The sequence below is a fragment of the Arvicola amphibius genome, chromosome 5 (genome assembly GCF_903992535.2).
Source record: "Arvicola amphibius chromosome 5, mArvAmp1.2, whole genome shotgun sequence".
In the NCBI taxonomy this organism is placed as follows: domain Eukaryota; kingdom Metazoa; phylum Chordata; class Mammalia; order Rodentia; family Cricetidae; genus Arvicola; species Arvicola amphibius.
The window spans coordinates 61,622,962-61,648,697 of NC_052051.1; the positions used below are offsets into that span (position 1 = coordinate 61,622,962).

The 25,736-nt window shown below is 43.7% G+C and overlaps 1 protein-coding gene across 1 annotated transcript; it reads left to right on the plus strand.

Annotated features, from left to right (window-relative positions):
• The first annotated feature begins 483 nt into the window (after window positions 1-483).
• Gjd2 (gap junction protein delta 2) lies at window positions 484-2,509 on the plus strand. Its single transcript, XM_038332019.1, has 2 exons — window positions 484-554; window positions 1,615-2,509. Exons 1-2 carry the CDS (start codon window positions 484-486, stop codon window positions 2,507-2,509), a joined length of 966 nt encoding a protein of 321 aa, XP_038187947.1.
• The last annotated feature ends 23,227 nt before the right edge of the window (window positions 2,510-25,736 follow it).

The following is a 25,736-nucleotide window of genomic DNA, read 5'->3' on the forward strand; positions in this document are numbered from 1 at the left end:
GCGCGCCGCAGCAGAGCGGGAGCGGCAGGTGCCCGCTCCAGTGACAGGCACCGGGGACGGTGCGCCGACCCTCCCTCAGACTGCAAGATCGCGGGGAAGGCGGCGCAGAGACCCGTCTCCCGCGGGCAGGAGCTCGGCCACCTGCACGCTGCCACCCAGCCCCGCCCCTCGCCGGAAGACTGCGGGAGTCCACCTGACCCCCGGACGGCAGCTAGGTGCTGGTCAGCTCCTCCGCACCGCGCCAAGAGCCCCATTGGTCCGGAAGCGCATAGATTGCTTTCCCCCTACTCACCCTTTTCAAGTGCAATAAAAGGGGGAGGGGCTCCTGGATTTTTTTTTTTTTTTTTAAGAAACATTTTTTGTTTGCTTCATTAATTGGGGGCAATTCGCTCCCGGTCAGGAGGTGCGGCCCGGGGAGGGGCCAGGACCAGGAACGTGCCCGGTACTGCCCAGTCTTTGTCTGCTGCCTCCGGATGCACAGCGATGGGGGAATGGACCATCTTGGAGAGGCTGCTGGAAGCCGCGGTGCAGCAGCACTCCACTATGATCGGGAGGTAAGGGCGCCGAGCCAGCCGTCAGTGGGCCCGTCGGGCGGCCCTTGGGAATACCTTCTGCTATCTCTAACGACCCCCAGACCCCCAGCAGGCCCTCTGCCTCCTCCTCCCCATCCTCTGTCCAAGTGCCAATGTTGCCTGCATTAAGGGATTACCCAAAGCCAAGTGACGCCCCCCTCCTCCAGTTACTCCTGACCAGCTCCCCCATACTTTCTCTATACAGCACCACAGGGGGAAGGGGTTCAAGCTTCCGTCATCAGAAAAGGACTTGTGGACTCAGTCCTGGTACCCCTTCTCTCCAGAGTCAGCGCCAGTCTCCATCTGGTTCCCTAAATAGATTCTACAAGGAAGGCAGAATTGCATTTGGACAGAGAAGGGCAAGTGGGGAGATGGATTTGCTCATCACAGCAGATGCATCGTTCTTTAACAGATATTTATTAAGCTAGACTCTGTCCTCCGTTAAAACTTAGTGCCAGAGAGACACACACAGAGCTGGCTTCTTTTGGTGGATAGTTATGTATATATACACATATGTATATGGATATATATTTATTTATTCATATTTATATCTACCTGAAGCTATCTATTTATGTACATAGACATGTGAATTTTGCGTTCATAACTGTTTCTATGGGCAATAGGTTTTTATATGTTGAGACTAGGACTTACACATGTAGGGCTCAATACTCACCCCATGTGTAAACCCTCAAACACACATACTCTGTAAAAGATTTTGCTTGCGTTGGCCAGAGTAAAGATGTATTTAGAGTCTCTATACAGTCTTCATATAAAAGCTGAAATAGATGCATTATAAAAGGACCATTAAAGTGTATGGAATTGTGCAGATGAGAGATCTTTGTAATATGAAGTATACCAGGCTTACCTGCCCCAAACAGAAAAGAAAGAGATAAAGTTGTTTTCCAGGCTCTCAGTTCAGTACCACTCAAGGGTGGACAGCTCCCTCGCCCAAGGACTGGTAAACATTGAAAAAGATGAGGGACTTGCCATTAGTGACTTAGCCTATGAGAACCTCTCTCCCCCCTCCTTTTCCTCTGCTCAGGATCCTGTTGACTGTGGTGGTGATCTTCCGGATACTCATTGTGGCCATTGTGGGGGAGACGGTGTACGATGATGAGCAGACCATGTTTGTGTGCAACACCCTGCAGCCCGGCTGTAACCAGGCCTGCTATGACCGCGCCTTTCCCATCTCCCATATCCGTTATTGGGTCTTCCAGATCATAATGGTGTGCACCCCCAGTCTCTGCTTCATCACCTATTCCGTGCATCAATCGGCCAAGCAGAGAGAACGACGGTACTCTACTGTCTTCCTAGCCCTGGACAGAGACCCCACTGAGTCTATAGGGGGACCTGGAGGAACTGGGGTTGGGGGCAGTGGTGGGAGCAAGCGAGAAGATAAGAAGTTGCAAAATGCCATTGTGAATGGGGTGCTGCAGAACACAGAGAACACCAGCAAGGAGACAGAACCAGATTGCTTAGAGGTTAAAGAGCTGACTCCACACCCGTCAGGGCTGCGCACAGCAGCAAGGTCCAAGCTCCGAAGACAGGAAGGTATCTCCCGCTTCTACATCATCCAAGTGGTATTCCGAAATGCTCTGGAGATTGGGTTTCTGGTGGGCCAATACTTTCTTTATGGCTTCAGTGTACCAGGGTTGTATGAGTGTAACAGATACCCCTGCATCAAGGAGGTGGAATGTTATGTGTCTAGACCTACTGAGAAGACAGTCTTTCTGGTGTTCATGTTTGCTGTGAGCGGCATTTGTGTGGTGCTCAATCTGGCTGAACTTAACCATCTGGGATGGCGCAAGATCAAACTGGCTGTCCGGGGGGCCCAGGCCAAGAGAAAGTCAGTCTATGAGATACGTAACAAAGACCTGCCTCGAGTCAGTGTTCCCAATTTCGGCAGGACTCAGTCCAGTGATTCTGCCTATGTGTGAAAAGGCAGGTTTGGCAAAGGCCTGCTGAGTGGCGAGAAGCCCCAAGACAGATGATGGCTCGAGGGGAGCAGAACTGCCCTCACTTCCGTGATGCTCACTGTCAAGGTCTAGGATGCAGATATTAAGGGGTCTTCATCAACACAGAGGAAAGGTAGAACTGCCATCACATGTCACACCATCAATCGGTTCTACAGAGATAATTGGGAAGAAGTACAAGATGACTGAGCTGGACTTCCTTGGGCCTTTCTCTTTAATGGCCCTTCCTGCTCCAGTGGACTGGCGCAGCTGCCAAGCAAGACTTAGCTCTGCTGAGCTCTGTATTCTGGTGAATGGCATGAGTCAAATACTCATTGATATAAAATTTGTGACCCATCTCAGCACATCCCTTTATCCTGGGCTGCAGAATAAAAACATCCCTGAGGATCTTTCTCCATCATCAGCATGCCCCTTTCTCTCAATCCCAGGATAGCATGCCAGCTTTTCTGCTTCCTTGATCTGGCCTTATATTAGCCCTAACACAGTTCATCTGCAAGCTAGAGGGAATTACATGGGGTGCTTTTTGGATACTGGCCAGGGCAGAGGTTTGCAGTAGAGCCCCATATGACTGGCCCTTAGTCATTATGAAAACCTTAGGAATGTCTCAATATTTCCAATCTTTTTAACTCAAATTGCACTGGTGCTGTTTATTAGGGTTGGGGGATGGGAGGGAGGGACTATCAACCCCACTTCTGTGAGATGGTCATTTCACTGTTGAGCATGTGTTTATGAGCTTCGGGGTATTTCTGCCTTCTAGGTTACGGACTGTGGATAGTGTTAACAATGCAGTTTCTGTTGAAATGGAGGGTACCTACTCAAGCCACAGAATTTCTAACTGACAGATCTCACTCATTTTTTCTTACCTAATTTTGCTGTGCTCCACAGCTGCACATCATTTTGCCATGGTTTGAATTTACCTGTGTGCTCACACCAGAGACCTTAATCAGCCCTTGTCAATCCCAGCTTCTTACATCATCTTTTTTTTTGTTTTTGAAACACACACACAGTCACTGGCTTAACAAACCTGGAAGTAAACATTATTGGCTAATATGTGTTTATGAATACTCATTTGAGACATATACCAAAGGTTCAAAAACCTGTTGTTTGGACTGAGACAATTTTCCTCTGTTGCTGTTATTTATTTAAGTGCCATATTCCACCCTTCACAGCCACTGTGTATTTAGCTGAAGCATTAGGCAAGAGTAGTATTCAGATAATATGTTTCTATGGAAGCCCTCTGTTTCCTTTGAATTATTATTATTATTACTACTACTATTATTATTATTATGGGTTTTTTGATTTAGATATGGATGTGGTATGTTATACAACTGAGGATTTGTTTAAAATAAAGTTCTTGCCTTTTTTGTAAACTGGGACGAGCCTGCATTTTTCTGTTTTGATCAGAGTTCTCTTTGTTGAAATAAATGTTCAAAATGTTACAATGGAGGGACATTTGGTACAGGAAGTGGACAATAGACGAAACACATCTGAGGGATGAATAACAAAGTCCAGTCCTCCTTGAGCAGAGAAAGGGAAGCTGACAACTTTTAGAAATGTCTAAATGTGAATGATGGCATGTTTAAGTGTTATGTCCTAACCTCCATTCTGACTTTAGCCTGCCATTTCTCTGTCTGTGTAAGTATATTTCTTGGAAACAAATGTCTGTGATACTGAACTGACCACAGTCTCTCTATTTAGGAGAGGATTTATTTTCTCTTTTTTACCGTGAATTGTCACAGTTGGCAGGTACACTGTTCAACCCCTGGCCCTTTTAGAACCTGGTGTCTAAACAGACATCAAAAGGCTTCCTCTAGACGAGCATTGTCTGGTAGGACTTCTGCAGTGATGGCATCTAATCTTGAAACGGGCAGCTACATGCGACTTCCGAGATCTTAAAATGTGTTTAGTGCAGCTGAAGAACAGAATCTCCAATCCGAGTTAACGTTGACGGACTTAAACAGCTAGGATAGTTAGCTGCCCTAGTATCACACCACACTGTTCTAGACTTTTCAATTGGCCATTTTCCCTAAATCTTTAAATGGGGATGGATCTTTTGTCAATACGTCATAAGACCTTTCTAACTGAATCATTTCATAGTTTCTCGTCTTTCCTATGTGTGGTCCTGTTTCTGTAGGCTCATGTTCTTCCTCTGTCCTTTATCTTTATACATGTTCTGATCTTAATGAGCACTTGGTTTGAACAGCAGGAAACAGTGTAGAATTTCCCCCCGGGGTGGTTGTTTTTTCCAACACAATGGTTACACCTTTTAACTGTGGCCATGTCAATGCCAATTTTGGAATGAAAATGTGTCTATTTCAATCTATAGGTTTCCATCTGCAGTATAAATAAGCGGTTGAAGATGATTATCCTTGAGTAAAGAAACAGATTCTCCTCTGCCTTGTGTTTGGTAAGCTAAAAATGTTTCAAGACACCTCCCAGAGCTGAAGGAAGAGTGTCGCTTGAGCACTCTTAGCATATGCTTGGGTGTGAAAGAAATGGGGATCTGTGTGGAAAACAAGGTCTGTTGTATTTATGCCTCGATGCAGGATTAAAAGAGGAGTGGTTACTGGTAGGGACACACCCCTCATCCGTGAAGCTCGTCTACTGCAGGTGTTTGGTGTTTCGAGACACAAGCAAGGCCAGGCTTAGTAACTCATGCTATCTCGTGGAGAGAAAGCATCCCCTTAGTATGTAGACGCCCCACAGAATCTATCGCTTTTTATCTCCAGAACACATTACATGGATGGTTTGATGGTTCACATAGCTGTGTGATGGAGGTGACCTTAATCTTTATTTTGAGAAAGGATGCCACCAACATAGTCTTTTAAATTCCTGAGCTTTTTGGTTAGCTTTGAGTCCGTGCACAAATATGTATGCATGTGTGTGTGTGTGTGTGTGTGTCTGTTTGTGTATGTGTGTGTGTGTGTGTGTGTGTGTGTGTTACGTTGGGGGAGCAATGGAGTGGTGGTTCATGAACTGGATTCAAAAGTTTGACAAGTAGCTTGGAGGGATTAAGTTACTTAGTCTCAGGAAAAAAAACCTGAAAGTACATAATTAGTTATTTGTAGGTCCTCAGATATCTAAAAGGTCACAAATGTGAGCGATAACAGTCCAAACCTGTGACCTCTGGACACAGAAAAGGGCAGGTCCCAAAGCACCACTCATAGCAGTGGGTTCCTTGGAAAGCAGTAACGTCGTGGAGGACAGACTGGAGTAGCATCACTTAGGACGCACTATTTGGGGTTATTTTACTTTATATTTTGTTAACAACTTCAATTTGACTATTTTAGTATGCCAGGGCCAAGATAAAGGATAACAGAGTGGCACAGACAGCAGAAATTATTTTCTTACAGTTCTAGAGGGTAAAAGCCCAAGCCAAGGTGTTGGTAGATTGATGTCCTCTTTGTGAAGGCTACAGTCTCACTGTGTGTGTGAAATTCATTTGGATGTGCACACCTCTCAAGTTCTCTGTGCTCAACGTCCTCTCTTCTGAAGACACTGCTAGGTTGGCTTGGGCTTTGTTTTTAACTCACCTTTTCTCAGAGGTGTGTGAATGAGAGAGGGTCTCATCCCGTAGCCTAGGTAGTCTTGAGTTACCCCAAATCCTCGTTTTCTCACATGTAGGGAGGGTGTAGGTCACCAGGCCTGACTATAGTGATCTTCTAAATTCATTACAGTTAGAGGCCTTATCTTCAAAAACATTCTGATATGCTGGTGTCAGAGCTTCTACATGGTAATTTGGAAGGACACCTTATTCATAATTAGTTTTATTTATTCATTCATTTTTTATATACCAATCCCAGTTCCCCCTCCCTCTTCTGCTCCTCCTCTTTATCCCAGCTGCTCCTCAGAGAGAGTAAGTCCTAAATGGAACCACTTTTGAGAGCAAGGACAAAGTAGGTAATTGAATGGAACATCAGGACAATGGGGATATATCAGACTGCCCCGGGGCAACCAAGTTTCCTGGAGCAGAGCCAGGAAACCTGAAGAAACAAGGATAATACCACTAAATTTAGTCCTTGAGGTCTATGAAAAAGCAACTTCTCAGGTAGAAAGATCAAATTTTCAGTCAATAGTAATGGAGGAAAAATGTGCCAATTCCTTTGCTTCATTCCATGCCGCCGTTCAAAGCTGACGGGTGCTATAAGCTAAGAATCACCATCGTTCATTCTTCCACTCTTAGGGATAAAACCTGGTGAGCCTGAAACATTAACACGAGGTCATAAGAATCAGTTACACAGAGGAGGGAAAGGGAAGGGTGAGGCTCTCATGACAGACCATGCTAAATGCACCTGGGGTTCACGACAAGAAGCTATAGATGGATGACTGAGAGGCATTCTCAAGGCCATTAGAGTAGCCATGGTCCCATGTTGGGATTTCCATGGAACACAAGGGTCTGGGCAGGGAGCAGCCTGGAGTGAACAGGAGAGTAGGAGAGGTGTTAGGAAGCCAAGAGAGATGGAGTCAAAGGAAGAATGTTTGTAGTGGCTTCCAGTTCCACTAAGCGTTTATGTAAATGAGAGTTTTAACTAAATGAAGACTCAGACTCATCAGCTGGATGTGGTGAGTAGCAAGGCAGAACTTATCACGGATTATCCTACACCCTTCCAACCCTCAGAAGATTGGGTAGAAAGAATCGCAGCAACGAGTAAATGATCAACCCCATTACAGACAGTGCTCTGGGAGTCAGCCAAGCCTGGCACATCAGCCTTGTCCTCGCCCAAAGCTTACCCTAGCAGGTTGCTCTACTCTAGGAGAGGGAGTGGTGGTTGAACAGACCGGGTTGAGCCAAGGCTAAGTGCGTAGTCACGACTAAAATGATCCAGTGCTTCTTGCAGCTTTGGACCTTTAAGGACAGCACCAGGGAAGCATTGGTATAACATTAGAGATGACGCTGACTTGCCTCGGGCCAGACGACTACTCATCCGGGCCCCTGCCTCAAGTCTCTGGCCCCTGGGAGGAGCAGAGTGTAGGAAGTAGACCTTAGTCTTGCTGATTCCAACCACAGGCAGCTTTACCTGCAATGTGCTTAACGTAACATATCAAGGGCCACCATTTGTCAGCATGCTACAGCAACTCTCGCTTCCAACTTCTCTTGAAAGGACCAAATGTCCTAAAATATTAAGCAGCAGAGAATCATTCAATTCAGTAATATATTGAGTGCCTGTGGTCTATAATCACCTGGATGTTGTCATGAGAAATACAGAGAAGGGTGTACTATTCTCCTCCCCTCACAGGGTATCCAGTCAGCATGCAGGAAGGCCAACAACAGTCTCCCAACAGCAGAATGTGATCTGTGATTGTCAAGTTTCAAAGCCTGGGTACTAGGGAGGAAGATTCTGTATCTGCTTCATGTGTATGTAAATGTTTGCTCCGTGTGTGTGTGTGTGTGTGTGTGTGTGTGTGTGTAGCTGGGTTATGGAAATGAAGGGGAACAGAAAAGCTTCAATCAAACTTTCAATCAAAAAAAGCACAGGAAAACTTCACTGAACATTTTTGCTACTTTGTTCTGTTTTTGCTGCTGTTGGTTTGTCAAGATGATGAGAAAGTCTCCGGGCTCCTAGCTCAGACCAGCCTCCATCCCATGAATGGCAAGTGCTGTCTGCCATCTGTGAGGAAAGTCCTGTGCTATCCCAACACAGTTTAGTGGGCAGCTGCTGGGCACCTGCACCCTTCCCTGTGGACAGCCAGCCTGAACTGGAACAGGACAGTGACTGGGAACCACTGTTAGCTAACCAGGTGCATAGACTGAAGCTGGGTAAATCCCTAGAAGCTGTGACCTGGTATTGGTTCATTGAAGATGACCAGCGTTGGTGTGAGTTAGGGTCAGCAGCAGAGATAAGGTCTGGGACCTGGCGTAGATTCAGAGCAGGTAGAAGGGGTCTGAGAAGTTTAATTCTATTTCCATTCTCAGTGTCAGTTAAAGGAGCTGTGCAGAATGTTTGGGTGGTAGTGGAGGACCTGGGTCTGGGGTCCTGGAACCAGGAGGGAGGCTTGAGAGACATAGGCTTATGCTGCAGGGCTAGGAACTTGCATCACTTGGAGAAAGCCATGATCTCAGCCACACTGGAATAAACATATCTCACCATAAAGGGATTATTAGGAAGGTCTAACTCCAAAGAGAAGTTCGGAACCCACAGAGATCTGGCTTCTGTCTGGGGAAGACGTGGAGGAGAAGAGGAGGGGTATTTCCCCTGGGGTTTATAATAGGAAGTGTGAAGTGAGTCTGGAAAGCGAGTGGACTGCATACGCAGAGCGTAAGGGAAGCCATGCCGATCTGAGCAGACAATGTGAGAAGCCTTCTTTCAGCAATCTTTCAGCACAGCCTCTCGCTGCCGTTTTGAGCGGTACCAGGTCCCCAGGCGCAGTCACACTGTCCTGTCTCACTGTGCAGAGGCTCATTGCACCCACCTCAGGATCAGCTTTGATTTGGAAAACACATTTCAATCTCAACAGTAAGGGATTGGAGCAAATATCCAGGGTGATGGTTGGGGATTTGGCAGCATGGCCCCACTAACATTAGTGGGAGTTAGTCAGCTAAATCCCACACATGGAACAGAATCCTGTATTTATTCTTCATGATGACCTTCCTGATGTAAATTGATACAATATTTCAGAACCACTTAGACCGATTTAGCTCTGTAGAATCTACCTCTTCTAAAAGGAAAATCTTTCTGGAAATTGCTGCTTTGTGCACTGAAATGTTTGTATTTGCGGGCGGCTGTGGCCAATAGGAACATATGGGTACCTAAATATAGACTTGGTGAGTTTTGATACCTCTGAGACATTGGATCTAGGGAGCTTTATCTGTTGTACCTGCCTCCAGGTGGGGGCTCACAGTTTTGCAAATTATTGTCTTCTCCAAAGAACATCTTCCTTCTTGCACAATTTTGTATTTTCTCTTCATTTTTTCATTTTTCTCCGGGACAATGAACGAAATTCGCAGTGACTTTTTATATGAAATCTGAGTGGTCGGAAGGGTCTATTGCGAAGCTCAGTAATGAGAAACGGATGCAAGTTTACTATGCAATGGGTTCCACAGTCACAGGAGTGACCTCACTCGGTTCTCAGCCACAGGCCTGGGCAGAGAGTTTTCATAATTATTAGGCCCATTTTCAGATGAAGAACTTAAGACATCCAGCTGTCCCGGCCGCCCACCAGGTCATATGGCTGTTGTGTGACCGTGGTCAGAATCAAGCTTTTCCATCCCGTGCTGAAGCCAAGTTCTCACATTACAGGACAGCTGCCAGGTGAGGTCACAGGAAGCCCGGAGTATGGTCATCTCACATTCTTCTCATCATATCTCCAGTGCAACATTTCTCCCCTCCTCTCTACTCTGAAAGGCTTTTATTTCTCTTAAGATAAAAGAGAGTGTATATATGTGCTTGAGCTTATGTGTTCATCACGCGCACAGGTGCCTAAGGAGGCCAGATTTCCTGGAATTGGAGGTGCTGGTGGTTGTGAGCACCCACTGTGGATGCTGGAAACTGAACCCAGGTCCCTTGCAAGAGCAGTTAGTTCTTATAACTTTAGAGCTCTCTCCACCCCCCAAAAGTTCTTTTTTATACATGTAATACTGTGTAAGACCACACGGCTTTCAAAGGCCATCATCTTTCTTTTTGTAGTGCTTGGCATAAAAATGGGGTCTCACAAATGCTAATTGATTATATAAAATGGGGTCTCACAAATGCTAATTGATTATATAAATAGCTAAGGGTATAGGATCACACAAGCTTGAGGCAGACAGAGAAGTAGATCGTTCCATCCACTCTTTCATTTCATAGATGCAACTCGGTTCAAGAAAGCAAGTTTATAGAAAGAATTCTGGGCTAGATGGAAGTCGAGGAAGGGTAGGATTAAGAAAATGGATATCTCAGACTTCAGGGAAGATTACCCTGGAATGGATAAGGGTCATTAGCTGCTGTTGGCAGAGTTCTCAGACTCAAAGCCCAGATCTATTTCTAGGCACAGGTTATGTGAATCTTGTTTTAGGTAAGCACATAGCTTTTCAACTCTGTCATACAAGTCTCTTGGCCTTAGTCTACATCAGATGATGACCTTAGGAGAAATTTCCTATGGTCTTGGGCCCATGCTGCATATATATTATCTATTGTGTAAATCTGTATCTAGTACCATGTTAGACATCTCCACTCCTGGCATACCATGAGAAACCACATTTTGGCACTTTCCTTTTAGGATGTCTGGGTAACATAACGGTCCTTGATGGGTCACAGGCTCTCTAAGCCATGAAATATCTCTGTGCCTCTCATCCTGCCTCACCAAAGATTCTCTGACGCTTCGTCTCTTCCGTGGGGGGGGGGGTCACTGCTTGTCCTGTGACATATTTATTGATCCATGTTTCAGGGCAATTACTAAAATTGTCTTTCTTCCTGTTTTTTTTTTTTCCTTTCCATTGCTGTGCTTTTCGCGAAAGACGGTCAGTGGATTCATTTGTGTATTTACTGAATAGAATCTTTTCAGTTTTTCACCGCTGAGTTAGCACTAAGAACACTGTGACGATTTTGTCCCTAATGTCCCCCATAGCCACAAGTCTCAGACACATTGAACTGTTTTCGTAGGTCACTGGGCCAGACTGATGAAGTTGGTTCCTGAAAGGTGGCCCTTTCAAGGTTATAGCCTGAGCCTGCTTCTGTCCCCACGCTGTCTGCTTCCCCATCAGCCAACATATGAACCATATGCCACACGCTCCATGAACCCCATCATGTGTTTCTTGTTGCGATGAACAGAGACTGGAATGTAACCACGCAGAAACTGAAGTGGGTATCCTGGAGAAGCAGACGGGCCTCACCTGCAGGCATGCCAGCTGGCTTCTAGGAGTTCAGACGTGGGCAAGGAAGCTGAAAGTCCTACTTGTCTCTTCAAATGGTGGCATTTACTTTCACATCATTACAAAAGTAATATATATCCAGGACAGGGAAAAAGCACAATTAAAAAAAAATACACGGCAGAGAGCTATTGTTGAATTGTGCCTGTCTATTGTTGTGTGCCTGTGTAGGCCACTGCTAGGTTTGCCACAGATAAGGCATCTGCGGAGTTAAGGCCACACTGTATATATATGGTTTGTAGCATTTTTTCCCACTTAGAGATGGACTAACATCTTCCATATCAGTCAAAGTACCTGTAACATAATTTTGATTGATTAATGGACATGCTGGTTCCACAGATTTACTTGAGCAACTCCCTAGCTGTGGATATCTGGGTTGTTATGAGTTAGAGCTTTTACACCAATAGAGAATTAACGTTGTCGGTACATTTTTTTTTTTTCAGCTCTTCAAAAAGATGTCTATGAGCAGTCAATAAAATTGTCCAAGGAGCAGATAGTTTTGTAATTCTAGCAAAGCAAGCTTATATAATAGGAAGACATAGGGACTCTTTTCATATTTTGTTTTGAGACAAAGGGTAAAGACAAAAGTAATTTGGGAGTTTGTGTGTGCATGTGTGATACCTGCATGTTGATTTGTACACTTGAGGATGAGCGCACATCTGCATGACTCACACAGAGGTCAAAGCACACCTTCACGCTGGTCCTCCCCTTTCACCTTGTGTGAGGGAGAGGCTCTCACTGTTTGTCACTGAACACACAAGATGGCCAGCCTCTGTGCCTCCATGGATTCACCTTTCTCTACCTAACTCCTCCCCACGGAGTTACTGAACTTACACAGGATTATGCTACTGGCTTTTACATGGATTCTGGGGATTCAAACTCAGGTCTTTAACCTTTAACCTGCAAGCCCTTTAACCACTGAGTTGTTTCTGTGCATATGTGTATGTGCGCATGCATGTACATACATGTGAGTGCCAAGAATTAACTTTCTAATACAAGCTGTCAGCACAGAGACCTTCAGTGCCAGTGATTCCTAAGTTTGAAGTGAAAGTCTTGTCCCAAAGATTGAGGTTGAACATAATGCATCACCCACCCAGGGGTTGATTCTAAAGGCCCTGTGAGAAAACACACAAGTATAGCCCATGTCTTGGACAAGAGCTAGGCAGGGCTAAGGGAGTCATCTCATTGGAACCAGACTAAGAGTTTGGAGCTTAGCTGGTTTGTCCTGGGGAAGGGGTGAAGCTCCAGCTCCAGGTCACAGAGGTAGCTCAGCATCTGAGTCACAAGAGTTTGAAATGCTTCCTACTGGGTCTGAGCTGAAGCCAAAAAGCCAGTGACTGAGAGGGAAGCTTCATAAGTCAGCAAATGCGAATACTCACACAGGGCCCTTTCGAGGGCCACATGTTGCACGTCTGAGCATAAGAACGGGGAGAGAAGAACATTTAAGACCGCCAGTCTTTATTAGGAAGAACAAACATTTCTAAAGGAGCCCTTGTGTGGGTTTGGATTCTTTTTTCCAAGTATCTCTGAAATTTAAGTGAAGGTACATTTGATAAAAATAGCGGTTTGCTTCTGGGAGTCTGGGTGCTAATGAACTCAGCAGGTATTTAGTCCTCGCTTTGGTCTGTTTGTTTTCTTTACCTCACCTCTCTCTGGTGCTCCTGGGGTCCCAGGGTGTTGAGAGGAGGGTGGCTGTTACTTTAAAAAGAATTTTCTAGGTGAGAAAATGCAATGATGTAAGGAATTCTTTTTTAAGGAACTGGGTAGGAAAGATAATACATTAGCAAAGTGGAGACTGTGTGCAAGGGTGCCACCTTTCTTAAATGCAATGCTTTGGTTTTTTTTTAAATGACAGGGTACTTTGCAAGTTATTTTTTAATTTTAAAAAGAAGAAAGGAGTAATGAAAGTGAACTCTTGCTTCCCTATCTGCCCACTTTGTGGAGATAAATGACAGGCAGCCAGACAGTAGCTGCAAATATAGTTTTAGATGCTAACTGTAAAAATACCCAAGATCCTAATAATATAGTACCATCCAATGGCCATCTCCCACTGTTTAAACTTCGTTGTGTTCAATCTGTCTTTGTTGAGCACACCGATATGTCAGACACTGAATCAACATCTTGGCTCTCTCCCTATCTAGCTGTATGAGTCAGGAAGTTACTGAACCTGGCTGAGACCTGCTTTCTACATCTGTAAAGTGAGAATAATAAAATCATCAATTTCATTGGATTATTGGATGTTTTAAATTTGATTATTTTCAAGAGTTCATCATGGTGCCTGAGACACGCCTAAGAGTTCGTTAAATGTTACTTCTCTGTCACAGTAACGATTATCTGTTAGTGAGAAACTAGGCACTTTTGTTCGGTCATTGTCACATGGAGCCTTTTGTGCAAGAGGATACTAAGAACATGCAAGAAAGGAAAGACTGTTTGGGAAAGGAAGACCGTTTCCGCATCCCATAGTTCATCGCTGTCCCGTTACCTAACTCCCACTGCTAGCTCGATGGAGTATGTCATGTGTTGAGAGCGCACAGTGGAATCCCACTCTGGGAAAAGAAGAAGGCCCAGCAGCCAGTACACCAGTCTTCTTGCTGAAGAAGAAGCATCCAGGGAAGACCTATGGAGGAAATCTCTTCTTATTTCCTCAGAACGTGACTCTGCTACAGGACCTAAATAAATCTCCATTTCTGCAAGGGTAAATAGGATAGAAAATAGCTGTTTCACATTGCCAAAGAGAGCTCTGAAATCACTTGCTTTTCAGTGTCAGACAGCCAGGTGCAAAGAAAGACTTCAAATCAAAGCCTGTTCTAGCTCTAAATCTCCGGTTGCTAAAACGGTCCATAGTCAAATCAATCCTGAATGGGCCCAGTCTTGCCTCGGTTACTAAAAATATGCTATCCATAAAACTACAGTGAGACTGGCAATCTTGTCTTGACCAAGGTCCCAAAGACAGAGGCAAGCCAGTGGCAAAGCCCCAGAGTTCTAAAATGACTTCGGGGAGACCAGGACATAGAGGACCGAAATAAAGAATCGAGGCATGTGTGACAGGATAGCCTGCAGTATAGTTTAGCACTCAATCCCACCACCATTGACTGGGATGCTGTAACTGTAGTTACTGACACATGCCAGTTGGGCAATGAATATCTGTGATGTACAAGTTAGGCTTAGATTAGCTAGGCTCAGCTATGAGATAATTGGTGTGTTAGGGAGACCCTCCGAAAGATGCACTCTACAGATACTTGAGAATTTCCAAAATATCTCAGCCTATGTCAGACTGAGTCTTAAGTCATTGTCATGTGGGGTGACATGTCTGAGAAGCAACATGTGTCCTTCCTTTCCTTAGTACTTCCCTTCTCCCTTCCCTTTCTTTCTTCCCTTATTTCCACTCAATAACCCTCTGGGATTTCCACCTACTTTTTTCTCTTAGAGGAGGCCTTTCCTAACCCATTCAAACCATTCCATCAGGAGAAACTTGCTTTGGGACATGAAACAGCTCAGCTCTTTTGTAGATCCGTGGGCTCCCTGGACTGACAGGCACGTCATGCTACTCCAGCTTCTTGTATACTCCCAAGTTTGTGCACGCTCCTTTCAGGCTGACTGTCCCAGCCATGATTGAAAACCATAGCTTTCCCCTTGTGGAAGATGCTGGTCATCCAACAGCTCTCCCTGCTCGAAAGCTCTTCGTCACTGCAAGCTAGAAACTACCCCCACCCAAACAGAGGCACCCTCCAGATAGTAGCCTCCAGAAAACGGGCTTGTGCTCTGGCTTTCTTCTTTTAGACTCACCTCTAGGGCTCACTGCCTGAGGTGGAACTAATTGCCACGAGCTTTCTTTCAGAGAAAATTACCACTCTTTTGAGACAATGTGTCCAATAGGGAGGAAAGAATCTGAATGTTGAAGGCTTTGGATTAGAAAAGATAGGGCACTGTCTAGTCAGGGGCATGCGTACTGGCATCTGTGGGCCTCCGTCTTTGCCAGGACTAAAGATGGAGAGAATGAAGACAGAAATAACTACTAAAATACAAGTGGGAGGATCATTATTTTTCCCACTCACAAGCAAGGATGATTGTACTAGATTCATATTTGGAAAAGGAGGGTAACTTTGATGTTCATTCAGAACAAATTGGTATCAGATAACCACAATGCCATATGTTCCTATTTTCTGTTTTGGTTGCTAGGCACAAGGAATTCATGAGAAGTTGGCTAAGTATGTATGACACATTTTTGCATGTGAATCATAAATATTGGCTGATTCCTTTCAGGAGCTGCTGTCATTCAGAAAGAGATGCTGAATGAAGCCTTCCTTCTCTCCTGAAGAAGACCTGGGCTTTCAGTAGACACGGAGTGTGGGAGGCAGGTGACTCCAGCACAGGGGAAGAACAATAGAAATGACAGTCCTTTACCCCTGTGTGGTATTTTATAAAGAGATATCTCCCAAATCACAACCTCCTCTTGTTTCCCTCTGAGCTAGGTATTAGGGTTGGCAGCTTCTCCATCCAGGAAGCAGGGCGCATGCCACACAGCACAGTGATGATGAGATAAAGTGATGGGCTCTCCTGGAAGTTCTGGGGCTGGTCCCTCAGTGTGAGGCAATGTGCCCCACCACCCTGCTGGGTCCAGCATTTCATTTCTTATCTTGTTTTTTTTTCAGTGGTGCTTACATAAATATCCTACTTGGGAGGCAGGGATGCCCGGTGAGAGAGAGAAGGTGGGTGAGGGGAAGGGAGAGCAGCGGCCATCGGGGTGTCAGGCTGGGGACCCGCCATCCCATTGAACAAACCTCCTTTCAGCTCCAACAGTGTCCTGAGTGCAGCTGTAATCAAGGGTGGTATGACTGTCCCCAGGCTCAGGATTACTTCCTAGCTGTAAAGAGAACAGGGAGACTGAACACTTTAGCCTGTTACCAAGTTACCAAGGTGTTACTTATGAATCATTAACCAGAGGCAGAAAAAATGAGAATAGGTCAAAACAAACAAATCCTGACAGCGGGACCTCTAAAGATGTAGCTCGGGTCAGCATTTGGGCATTAATCCTACCTGGCTGTCACAAACACGCGATATGCTTATGTGGGAGAGCAGGCTGTGCTTTATACTTCAGTCAACTCCAAAGAGAGTCCCAATATTTGGCACTTTTCAACAGAGTTGGAAAATATCTGTCTCTCTCCTATCTCTGATTTTTCTTCCTTTCTCCATCACACACACACATGCATACACACACACACACACACGCACACACATACACACACACCCCTATGCACACTCCTTCCCTTCTGAAGTCACTGTGTATTACATGGATCATGAGTTTTTTTTTTAGCTCATTCTCTTCTGCCCATCATGGAGACACTTTACACACCAGACTCTAGACCCCACTTCAATGCTGGTGTTTGTTTTTCTCTTCCTGGAAGTCTGCTGCTTAAATAACTACCAGGAAGCAGGAAGAGTGAACATGGATACCAGTTGAAGCTGGCTGATGCACACTTGGAGACAGGTTGAGCTTGTCCATGCTGTGTCTATAAAAATATCAACAAAAGTTATAAAAAGACAAGGCATCGAAGTGGCTGGACTTAGTTAAATCCTGTGCTGGGAGTCTATATGAGCTCAGCAACATCGAATTCATTCAAATAATAGCTGGCAAACCCAGCTAAGCCACTTCCTAACAGCGATTCTACAGAGCACAGAATCTTCCTAAAGCTCTCACATTTGGAATATTAAAGAAGCAGGAGCTACCTAATTAGGCTTCTATCTACACTATTTGAAGCAACTTGCTTCTTAACAAGTAGTAAAATAACATCTACAGAAATTTTAAAGGTGAAAGTAGTGTATGCGATTGTGAATTTGAACACTCAAGGCTAGTTGCCTGTAGACTCTCATAAATGAACTGTAATAGAGAATCAAAGAGCATGAAGCCTGTACTCAGCTTCCCATGTATCCATGCATGGTGCTTCCTTTTCTTTCTTGGCCACGGACCAACTCTCTGTTTGCCAGTCTGCACAATGAAACCTCCGCTTGCCAACAGCAGCTCCCAGGTTTTCACTTTTTCTCAACTCAATGGTGTCACCAGGGGCTGGGGCTGGGTCTCCTATTCCAGAATCTAAGTCTTCTGAAGGGGGATTTTTTTCATTGTTCAACTTGAGCAAGAGTTTTTTTTCCCCAACAATGAATCATCATGAGTTAATATAGAGGTTCCTATGGTAGTCACATGGATGGAACCAACAAGGAGATGGCCCAGAAGGCAGTAGAGTAATCTCCAAACACTAGTTTGTTGTGTGGAGTCATGTTGGTACTAGGCAAGCCGTGCGATAGCAGTCAAAACATAAAATGCTTAGGACACAACAGTAGTTAATGGATAAGTTCTGAATCCTCTTCCTTTGAGATGATTCTCTTTCATGTCTTCAGGGTCGTGTCTAAGGTTAGCCCATCGATAATGGATGGAATGAGAACTAGAATTGCCTCTGGTAGCTTGTGCCAGTTAAAAGGTGAAGAACCTTGGGGGGGAAATCAAGCAAGGATGTAGGATAGGAAGTGCTTGGGCTCTAGGCTAAAATGGCGTGTCTCACAAGACAGTGACAGTTGGACAGTTACCAACAGGAAGCAAATGAGTGGGCCATGCTTTTTTTCCCCCTTAGGAAAAGCATTCTAGATAGAGGGACCAGCAAATGACAGAGCCCTGTGTTAGGAAGAAGAGTGAGAGGTCAGGGAGAGCTAGGATTGAGCGAGACAAAGTTAGTATAATGGAGGTATGGACATGCTGACCTCCCCCGACCTTCAGATGCATTTTGCCTGGAAGAGAGTGAAGATGGAGATGCAGATGACCAGAGCATCAAATTTGTCCATTCATCAGCATTCCTCTGAATAAGTCAATTGTAATGAGATAAAGCTATGCCGAGCCAATTTCCTATACCATAAACCTAACAAGAAATAATAGAGTGGATTCAGAAGCAGATGTCTGTCTGCCAATACAGAGCTCAGCTCCAGGGTGCTGTTCTTCCTCGGGAAACTGAAAGAATCGCACAGTACTGATAGGAGATCTTGTATTTCAAGAAGAGTGAATGAATCTTCCTTTACACACAGCTAAACTTCTAAAAGAAGAAAGTGCATGGGCAGGATTCATTAGGGAAAAAATACCATTTTAAAAGATACCAAAATCTAACCTTTCAGTGCTTAGTTCTGCTCGGTAATCAGGAGATGGTCAATAAAGTTAATGGAAGAGAAAGTCCCTGTCATGTGATCGTGCCCAACAGCTCTTTCTGTAATGAACACTGACAAGTGTTTTGGATGTGAACATTAGTTAAAAAAAGTGTCAGGAAGAGTAGGGTGGGAGTTGCAATGCTTGTGTTAAGAGAATTCCCTCTCCTTCCCAGAGTCTTTCTCTTACACTATCTATATAATCAACCCAAAGCCCACACTGGTGTGGTCTTTTCCTGCAGCTCTGATTTGTGTAGGAGTTCGTGGAAAATGCAATTTGCCTGTGTGTCGGGTACTCCAGTCCTAAAAGAACATGGGGGGGGGGGGGGTGATGTGATGGAGCCCAGAAAATAAGTATCTGTCAAACATCTGGGAAGAATGAAGAGAAATTATAAAGAAGAAACACAGCAAATCCAAGCTTTCTGTAGCAGGTGGTCCAGAGACAGTGAAGGGGCAGAATAAGCCTCTTAACGAACCTTGATATAATAGCATTGCCTCCTTCTTTTATAAAAAAAATTAATACTGTATTTAGCTTTGCTTTATGTGCACTGGTGTGAGGGTGTCAGATCCCCTGGAACTGGGGTTACAGACAGTTGTCATGTGGGTGCTTGGAGTTGAACCCAGGTCCTCTGGAAGAGCAGTCAGTGCTCTTAACGGCTGAGCCATATTTCTAGCCCCACCCCGGCTTTCTTAAAGAACTGACTCTCATGTCAGAAGGGAGCATCTCCTGTAGTAGTTCAGAATGATGGCGTCTTGGAAAGGAAGCACTTGAAGTGTAACTGATCTCTCCCGCCTCTACATTCATATGACAAAATGTAAAAGCACCCACAAAAGAGATGGCCATACTGAGGGATACAATGAGCGCAGAGGAAGGACCTTGTAAAATGTTTCTTTCATATTTGTTTATTTTGGTACATTGACCAAGCATGTGAATTTATTTCTCTAATTACGGTACTGATCGTGATAAAAATTCCTCTTCACCATCTTTAATACCAAGAGAAAAGGGTAAAATATATCAGAGTTCATTATATGATGAGGATGACTATTGCGAGTCTACCTGCCAACATATAGCAATTTGCCATTTATCTCCTCCCTCTCATTTATTCTCTAGTGTGTCTACCATTGCCCGTCGCCTATGTATCTATCTGCCATCTGTCTATATACATCATCATCTAGCCACCGTCTTCCCTGGCTTTGTTCTTTGATTTTGAATTTTGAAAATACTCTGGCAAAAGCAACTTGGAGGGAAAGGGGTTTACTTGGCTCACAATCCCAGGGTGCCGCGCATCACTGCAGGAAAGTCGAGGAGAGCAACTGAAGCATCTGGTCATTTCACACCCGCAATCAAGAACAGAGAGAGAAACAAATGCCTCATTCAGCTTGGTCAGCTTGCCTTACACAGTCCAGGGTCCAGCCCATGAAATACCTATTTGAAATAGGTATCCCCACTTCAATTAATCTTTGTTAAGAAAATTACACGTAGGCACACAGACATGCCAACATTATCGTGACGCTTCCTCATTGAGACTTTCATCCCACGTGATTTTATACTGTGTCCAGTTGACAGTGAAAACTAATCATCACACTATCAAACAAACACACAGAAGTCAGGCATGACATATTTCCCCCCAGATTATTCTTATCCCACGTCACTTTTGTTTCAATGGAACATTGAACAAACATCCTCATTGCTCTTGCATTGCCTTTTGCTTAAAGAAATGACATGATATGACTCCATAATTAGTACTGCGTCTTATTTTCCCCTCAAGGCTACATAGTATCCCATTGCATATTTCTTCCGTAGTTAATTTCCCACTTCTCTGATGATGGATATTGTTGGTTGTTTCCAAGTTTTTATCATGCAAACAAAACTCTACCTCTGGATGCTTGGCATTGTGTAAGGACAGCCAATTTAGGAACTGCTCAATTTACTGATAGCTAATGCTTTACAGTCGAACTGAGAATGTGGAGTGACAGCCTTGTGACTCAGCCTGGCGTGATGGGGAGTAACAACATGTTATCTTTTTCTACCATCAATTACCGTGAAGCAAATTAATGGTGTCAGAAGGGAAGAGTAAAACATTCTTGGCTCTTAAAAGTCAATTTTCAGTCTCTTATTCACCTGAACAGGACAAGAATAAAGCGGAGGAAAGCTTTCTATTCATATTCACATTTAAGAAACATATTCAATGCCATTTGGCTCTGTATCTGGAAATGAGCGGTGACGTAGGAAGGCAACTTTGCGCTATTCATGTCAGCTTTACTACTCACTACATCTTTCACAGTCAGAACTGGCAAAGGAAAAAAATCTGTGAGGTTCGGAAGAAAGGAGTGGAACAGAGCTGTGTCTCACGGGGCACCGTGTGGCTATTGCTATGGTGATGGGCACCTTCCAGCAAGTGTTGACCCCCCTCCTCTGCTCCTACACTGACTTTCCTTCCCAGGGCCCTGATGAACAGTGATGGCTTACACACTCCACCATGCTCAGCCGCAACCCACACTTCTGCTTAGAGCCATAGCTTGTCAGTCTCATGAACTTCTCCTGATTGTCCCACTCCGCCACTAGGATATGCTCCACTCCTCAGATTTCCTCCCAAGGTTCAACATGTCCTCCAGCCAGTGCTTCAACAAGAAAGTTGGTGACACTCTCTAGGATTATCTAACAAACATCTGCCGCCCGGCCTTCAGGTTTCTCCCATGTTTGTGTAGACTTCTGGTCTTCTATCAGCTCCCCTATCCCTCTATATCGTATTAGCTTGCCTTTCCTACCTTACCCTGACTGTTATACGTGGACAAAGGTAGGCACTGTTAGGCACGCCCTTACTGAAGATCTACTTGGCTGGTTGACCCCAAATATATATCAGGTTTTTTTATGTGAGGTCTACTGAGTTACCTATCTTTGCTCATAATTATGGTAAAATATATAAAATATATATAGCCCAAAATGTGCCATTTCCACCAACTTGAATTATCCTATTTTGTATCATTATTTACAGTCACAGTGTTGGACAGCCACCCCTACTATCTAATTCTAAAGCCATATCACCTCAAATAGAAGAAGCTCCATACTTATTAAGTGTTAATTCTATCTCTCCTTCACCTCCGCAAATTTGCCTCCTCTAGATGGATATAATTGGCGTCACATAAAATGTGTCCTTTTGTATCTGGCTTTTCTGATTAGTGGCAAGTTGTCAAGTGACTCTTTTTGAGGCTCCATGTTTCTATGTTATGATGAATATAATGTTCCTCTTCCCCAGTTTCTTGAGAGGTTATGACTCCATTTTATAGTTTGCTTTTTAGAAAGGTATCATCCTTGAAAGAGTAGAAGGCTCCAAAAACAGTAGGACTTTATTCAAATGTGATGCTTTGAAAATACAAAGGAATAAGAGAAAAATGCAACAGCATAAATATATTCAATATTCTTTCAATGGTGTATATTCATTGTGCATGATATTAGGTTTCATAAGAACATTTCAAGCACAGAAATAATGCACTCTGAGTATGCTCCTTTCATCTACTTACCCCTTCCTTTCCTTCTTTTTCTCCTCCTTCCCATTAGTCCCCTTTGATTTCCCTAGATTGTTTTTCACATACATATATGATACCATATATATCACATATGAATATATGATTGATATATATATTCACACTTGATTTTATGTATCTATATAAAATGTAGGATCCACAGACAAGAGGAAATGTGACATTTGTCTTTCTAAGACTGGTTTAATTAAAAAATGAAAAAGCTCAATGTTCTTAAAAGCAACCTCCATTCAGATGAAGCATCAATGACTTATTTCTACATTTGCATTGATAGGCAATGAAGGTCACATAGCTACTGATATCATGTTATTCAAGGCTGCTAAGCCCTCAACTAGCTCATAATGGTCTTCAAGTATTTCAACATGTCTCCCTCAATACATGAGGAAAACATGTCCACACATCTGCAAGGCATGATTAATCCCTTTTGACATTTCTCTTCAGTCTTTGGAGGATGGCTGGCTTTGCTCGTGGCTGCATTGACAATAACCTATCTCTTTCTCTTCCGTTCCTGAAGGGAAATGTCATAACGAGAACCCACCATTAAATAAAACATGTACATTACAGAGATCTTTTTTTCTTCGGAGAAACAAAAGAAGCTGACCTCAAAGTCAGAATGAATTTATACCGAGAGAAAAATAAGCAAGACCTAAATATAGAGCTTGTTTGTGTGATTACTAATTAACATTTGCTATTCTTTTCTGAAGCAAGAAAGTTCTTCCAGAATATTCAGCAACAGGAAAGTAGCCCTGCTCATCCAGGTCAGTAAATGATCTTCCTGTGAACTCTCAATACTTTAGCAGTATAAATTATACCTTGATTAAAGTAATCATTTGCTCCTCCATCCAGCTACTACAAGTTGTACAAGGCACTGTAGTATTGTCACCTCTGTGCAACATGGTAGCCACTCACTCATGTTGCACTTTGTAAGTTAAATAAATCAAATGAAGTTTGAAAAAAAAAACCTGTTTCTGATTTGCATAAACTATCTTTAAAGGACTCAGTAGTCCCACATGAATAGTTGCTCCGTGTTGGTCAACAAAACTGGCAGACTGGTCCCTTCACTGTACATACTTCCAGCAGGTAGAATGGGTATGAAGTATAAAAGAATATTAGGAGAGAATTTCCATCAAAGAGCTTGTGATCTAGCTGCGCAGGCTGTGTGTTTATAAAGGGTGTATCATTCTTATTTGTCTCCGTAATACATGACAGCATGAACAAAAAATAGTAGCTATCCTTTGGGAGGCCCGGACTCCATGGTTAGAGGAAGAACAGAAATAATAGACTTCTAGTAATTATCTTGTTTCCACCTTTCTCGTTTCTCATCTCTGAAGGTGTGGACGGGCATCAGCATTTGTCAGATGTGGTTGACTGGCTGTGTAAGTTTGCAAGAAGGGGCAGATAGAAAACTGGACACAGAAGAAGAAGAAAGGAGAGGGTGAGAAGCCAGATTTTCAGAATCTAGGGCCAAGAGGGGGAGTTACAGGGAAGACACGAAAAGAAGGGTTCTGAGCAATTATGAAGTGTAACAAAAGCCCAATGGCCGGACAGGGTACTATAAAGGTCAGCCCTGTTTCTTCCAGGTGCAGAGGAATGTGAGAAAAAAAGCCATTTGATGTCAGTATTTTCTTACAGGAAAGACTTTGTTCTTAGATGTTAGAGTGTTCTGAAGCAGGACCATCTGAGTCGTACAAAATGGGTTTTTCCTGTCATTATTTATTTAACCTTTATTGCTTCTTTGCAAAATAAGATACTCTGTTTTTAAAGCTTTGTCCAATATCACCCCATTTCTCCTACCTGTCTCACTTGAAAGCCATCATTCTACCCCTGCCTCTGAGTTTAACTTGCATGTTATTGTTCTCATTTTACCAATGTGTAGCATGAAAGTCATAGCAGATGACCCAGGGCTACACGTCAGATAAGTATGTGACTCCAGTGCACCTGGTTTCAGTTGCTTAGTTCAGTTCTCAAAGTGAGAAGGATCACACAGTACATGATAAAGTGCCAAGAAAACACAATGAGCATTAAAAATGAGCCGTGGAGCCTGAAGAAACAGTTCAGGGTACCAGGGTGATTGTTTCATGCTTCATGAAGAAGGTAAAAATATAAGCTAACTTAAGAGGACACGGGGATGGCAAGGGACATGAACAACAGTCAGGGTTACAAACTGTTATAGGGAACATGTGGTTCATGGTTTTATGACCTTCTCAAAGAGAATGAAAGTGGAAACACACACACAAACACACACACACACACACACACCATTGCTGTTGGAGATATAAACTGATAGCGTTTATGCTAGTACTTAAATTTCAGCCTAGTTACAGTTCTTTGGCCTATCCATACCCACACTCTACAAACCTTTACATTTATCAAGAAGGGCTGGGGTATAACTCAGTGGTATAGTGCTTGTCTAACACATGCAAGAACTGGGCTTAAGCCTCAGTACCAGGAACAAACAATCTAAGGCAATATCTAGTGTTTAAGGATTAGATCGCGGTGATCTATTAAGTTCACTTCAGTCTCCCTGGACTTTTATTTTGTTTTATTTTTATTATGAAGAAAAATTAGAGTTTATTTAAAACCAGATTTTAAATTTTTTGTTTTTATGAACTATATATTTGTTTGCTTATTTATTTATTTTATTTGGTATGGATGGTGCTCATACCTGTGTGCTCTCATACGTGTGTAAAGGTTGGAGGACAACTTCTTGGAATGTGTGGATCTGTGAAACAGAATTCATATCCTTAGGCTTGGTAGCAAATGTCTTAATCCACCATATGGATTTAAACATAAGCATTTAAGGATAGAGAGAAATGCTCAAGAAAAGGACAATATACATCCATGATGAGGGTGTGGGTGTCTCAAGAAAGAGAGTTGTGTCTTCCCAGACTTTTGGGAGTTTCCTCTAAAAGCTTTACCCAAACAGCATGATTTTGGCTAACAGATAAAAGAAGAAAGATAAAGGCGGATGTAAGAGGCAAAGAAGAATTGTGACCAGACTTGAGCTGCGAGTGTTCTTTTCCTAAGTCTACCTGGTTATCACTGCAAGTAGAATCCAATTAACCCAAAATAGCAAGCCAGTCAAGCTTCGGATCGGCAGCTAAGCAGAGCAGTTTGGTGCATTGAACAGATCTGGTTTAGCGCTGTCCCTGGAAGAGTACGGCTCAGCTATGAACCTTTGTGATCTGGGACGTTTTAAAGACAATACCACATGGAATAGCTAGTTCATGGGTCATAGGGAGAATAAATTGAACAAACTTGGTGCCAGACCTACCTCCAGACACTCAGGTTTTATGCTTTGGATAGAAACATAAATATGTTTACTCTAGTAGACTCGAAAATGGATCCATCTTGCCTAGACCTCCCAAAACAGTAACTAGCAGATGATGAAGAACTACCCAGCCTGGCTCACACATCCTGAGACTTGAGTCAGTTTTATCAGGATGGAGCAGAATCCACCTTCTCTCATTCCCCCTCCTTGCTGCTTTGGAGAGACTCTGGGTATTAGGAGGCTTTTCTCCCCTCCATGTGGCTCTAGTCCTGCTCCCTTCCGTATTTTTAGCCTCTTCTCCACAGGATATGTTCCTTAACGCAGCCGCCAAGGTATTTCTTGTTGCG

Excerpts from the sequence above, each read along its gene's own strand:
- Gjd2 (XM_038332019.1), top strand. The coding sequence starts at position 484 with ATGGGGGAATGGACCATCTTGGAGAGGCTGCTGGAAGCCGCGGTGCAG. Across the intron at positions 555-1,614 it reads CACTCCACTATGATCGGGAG|GATCCTGTTGACTGTGGTGG; the intron begins GTAAGGGCGCCG and ends TCCTCTGCTCAG.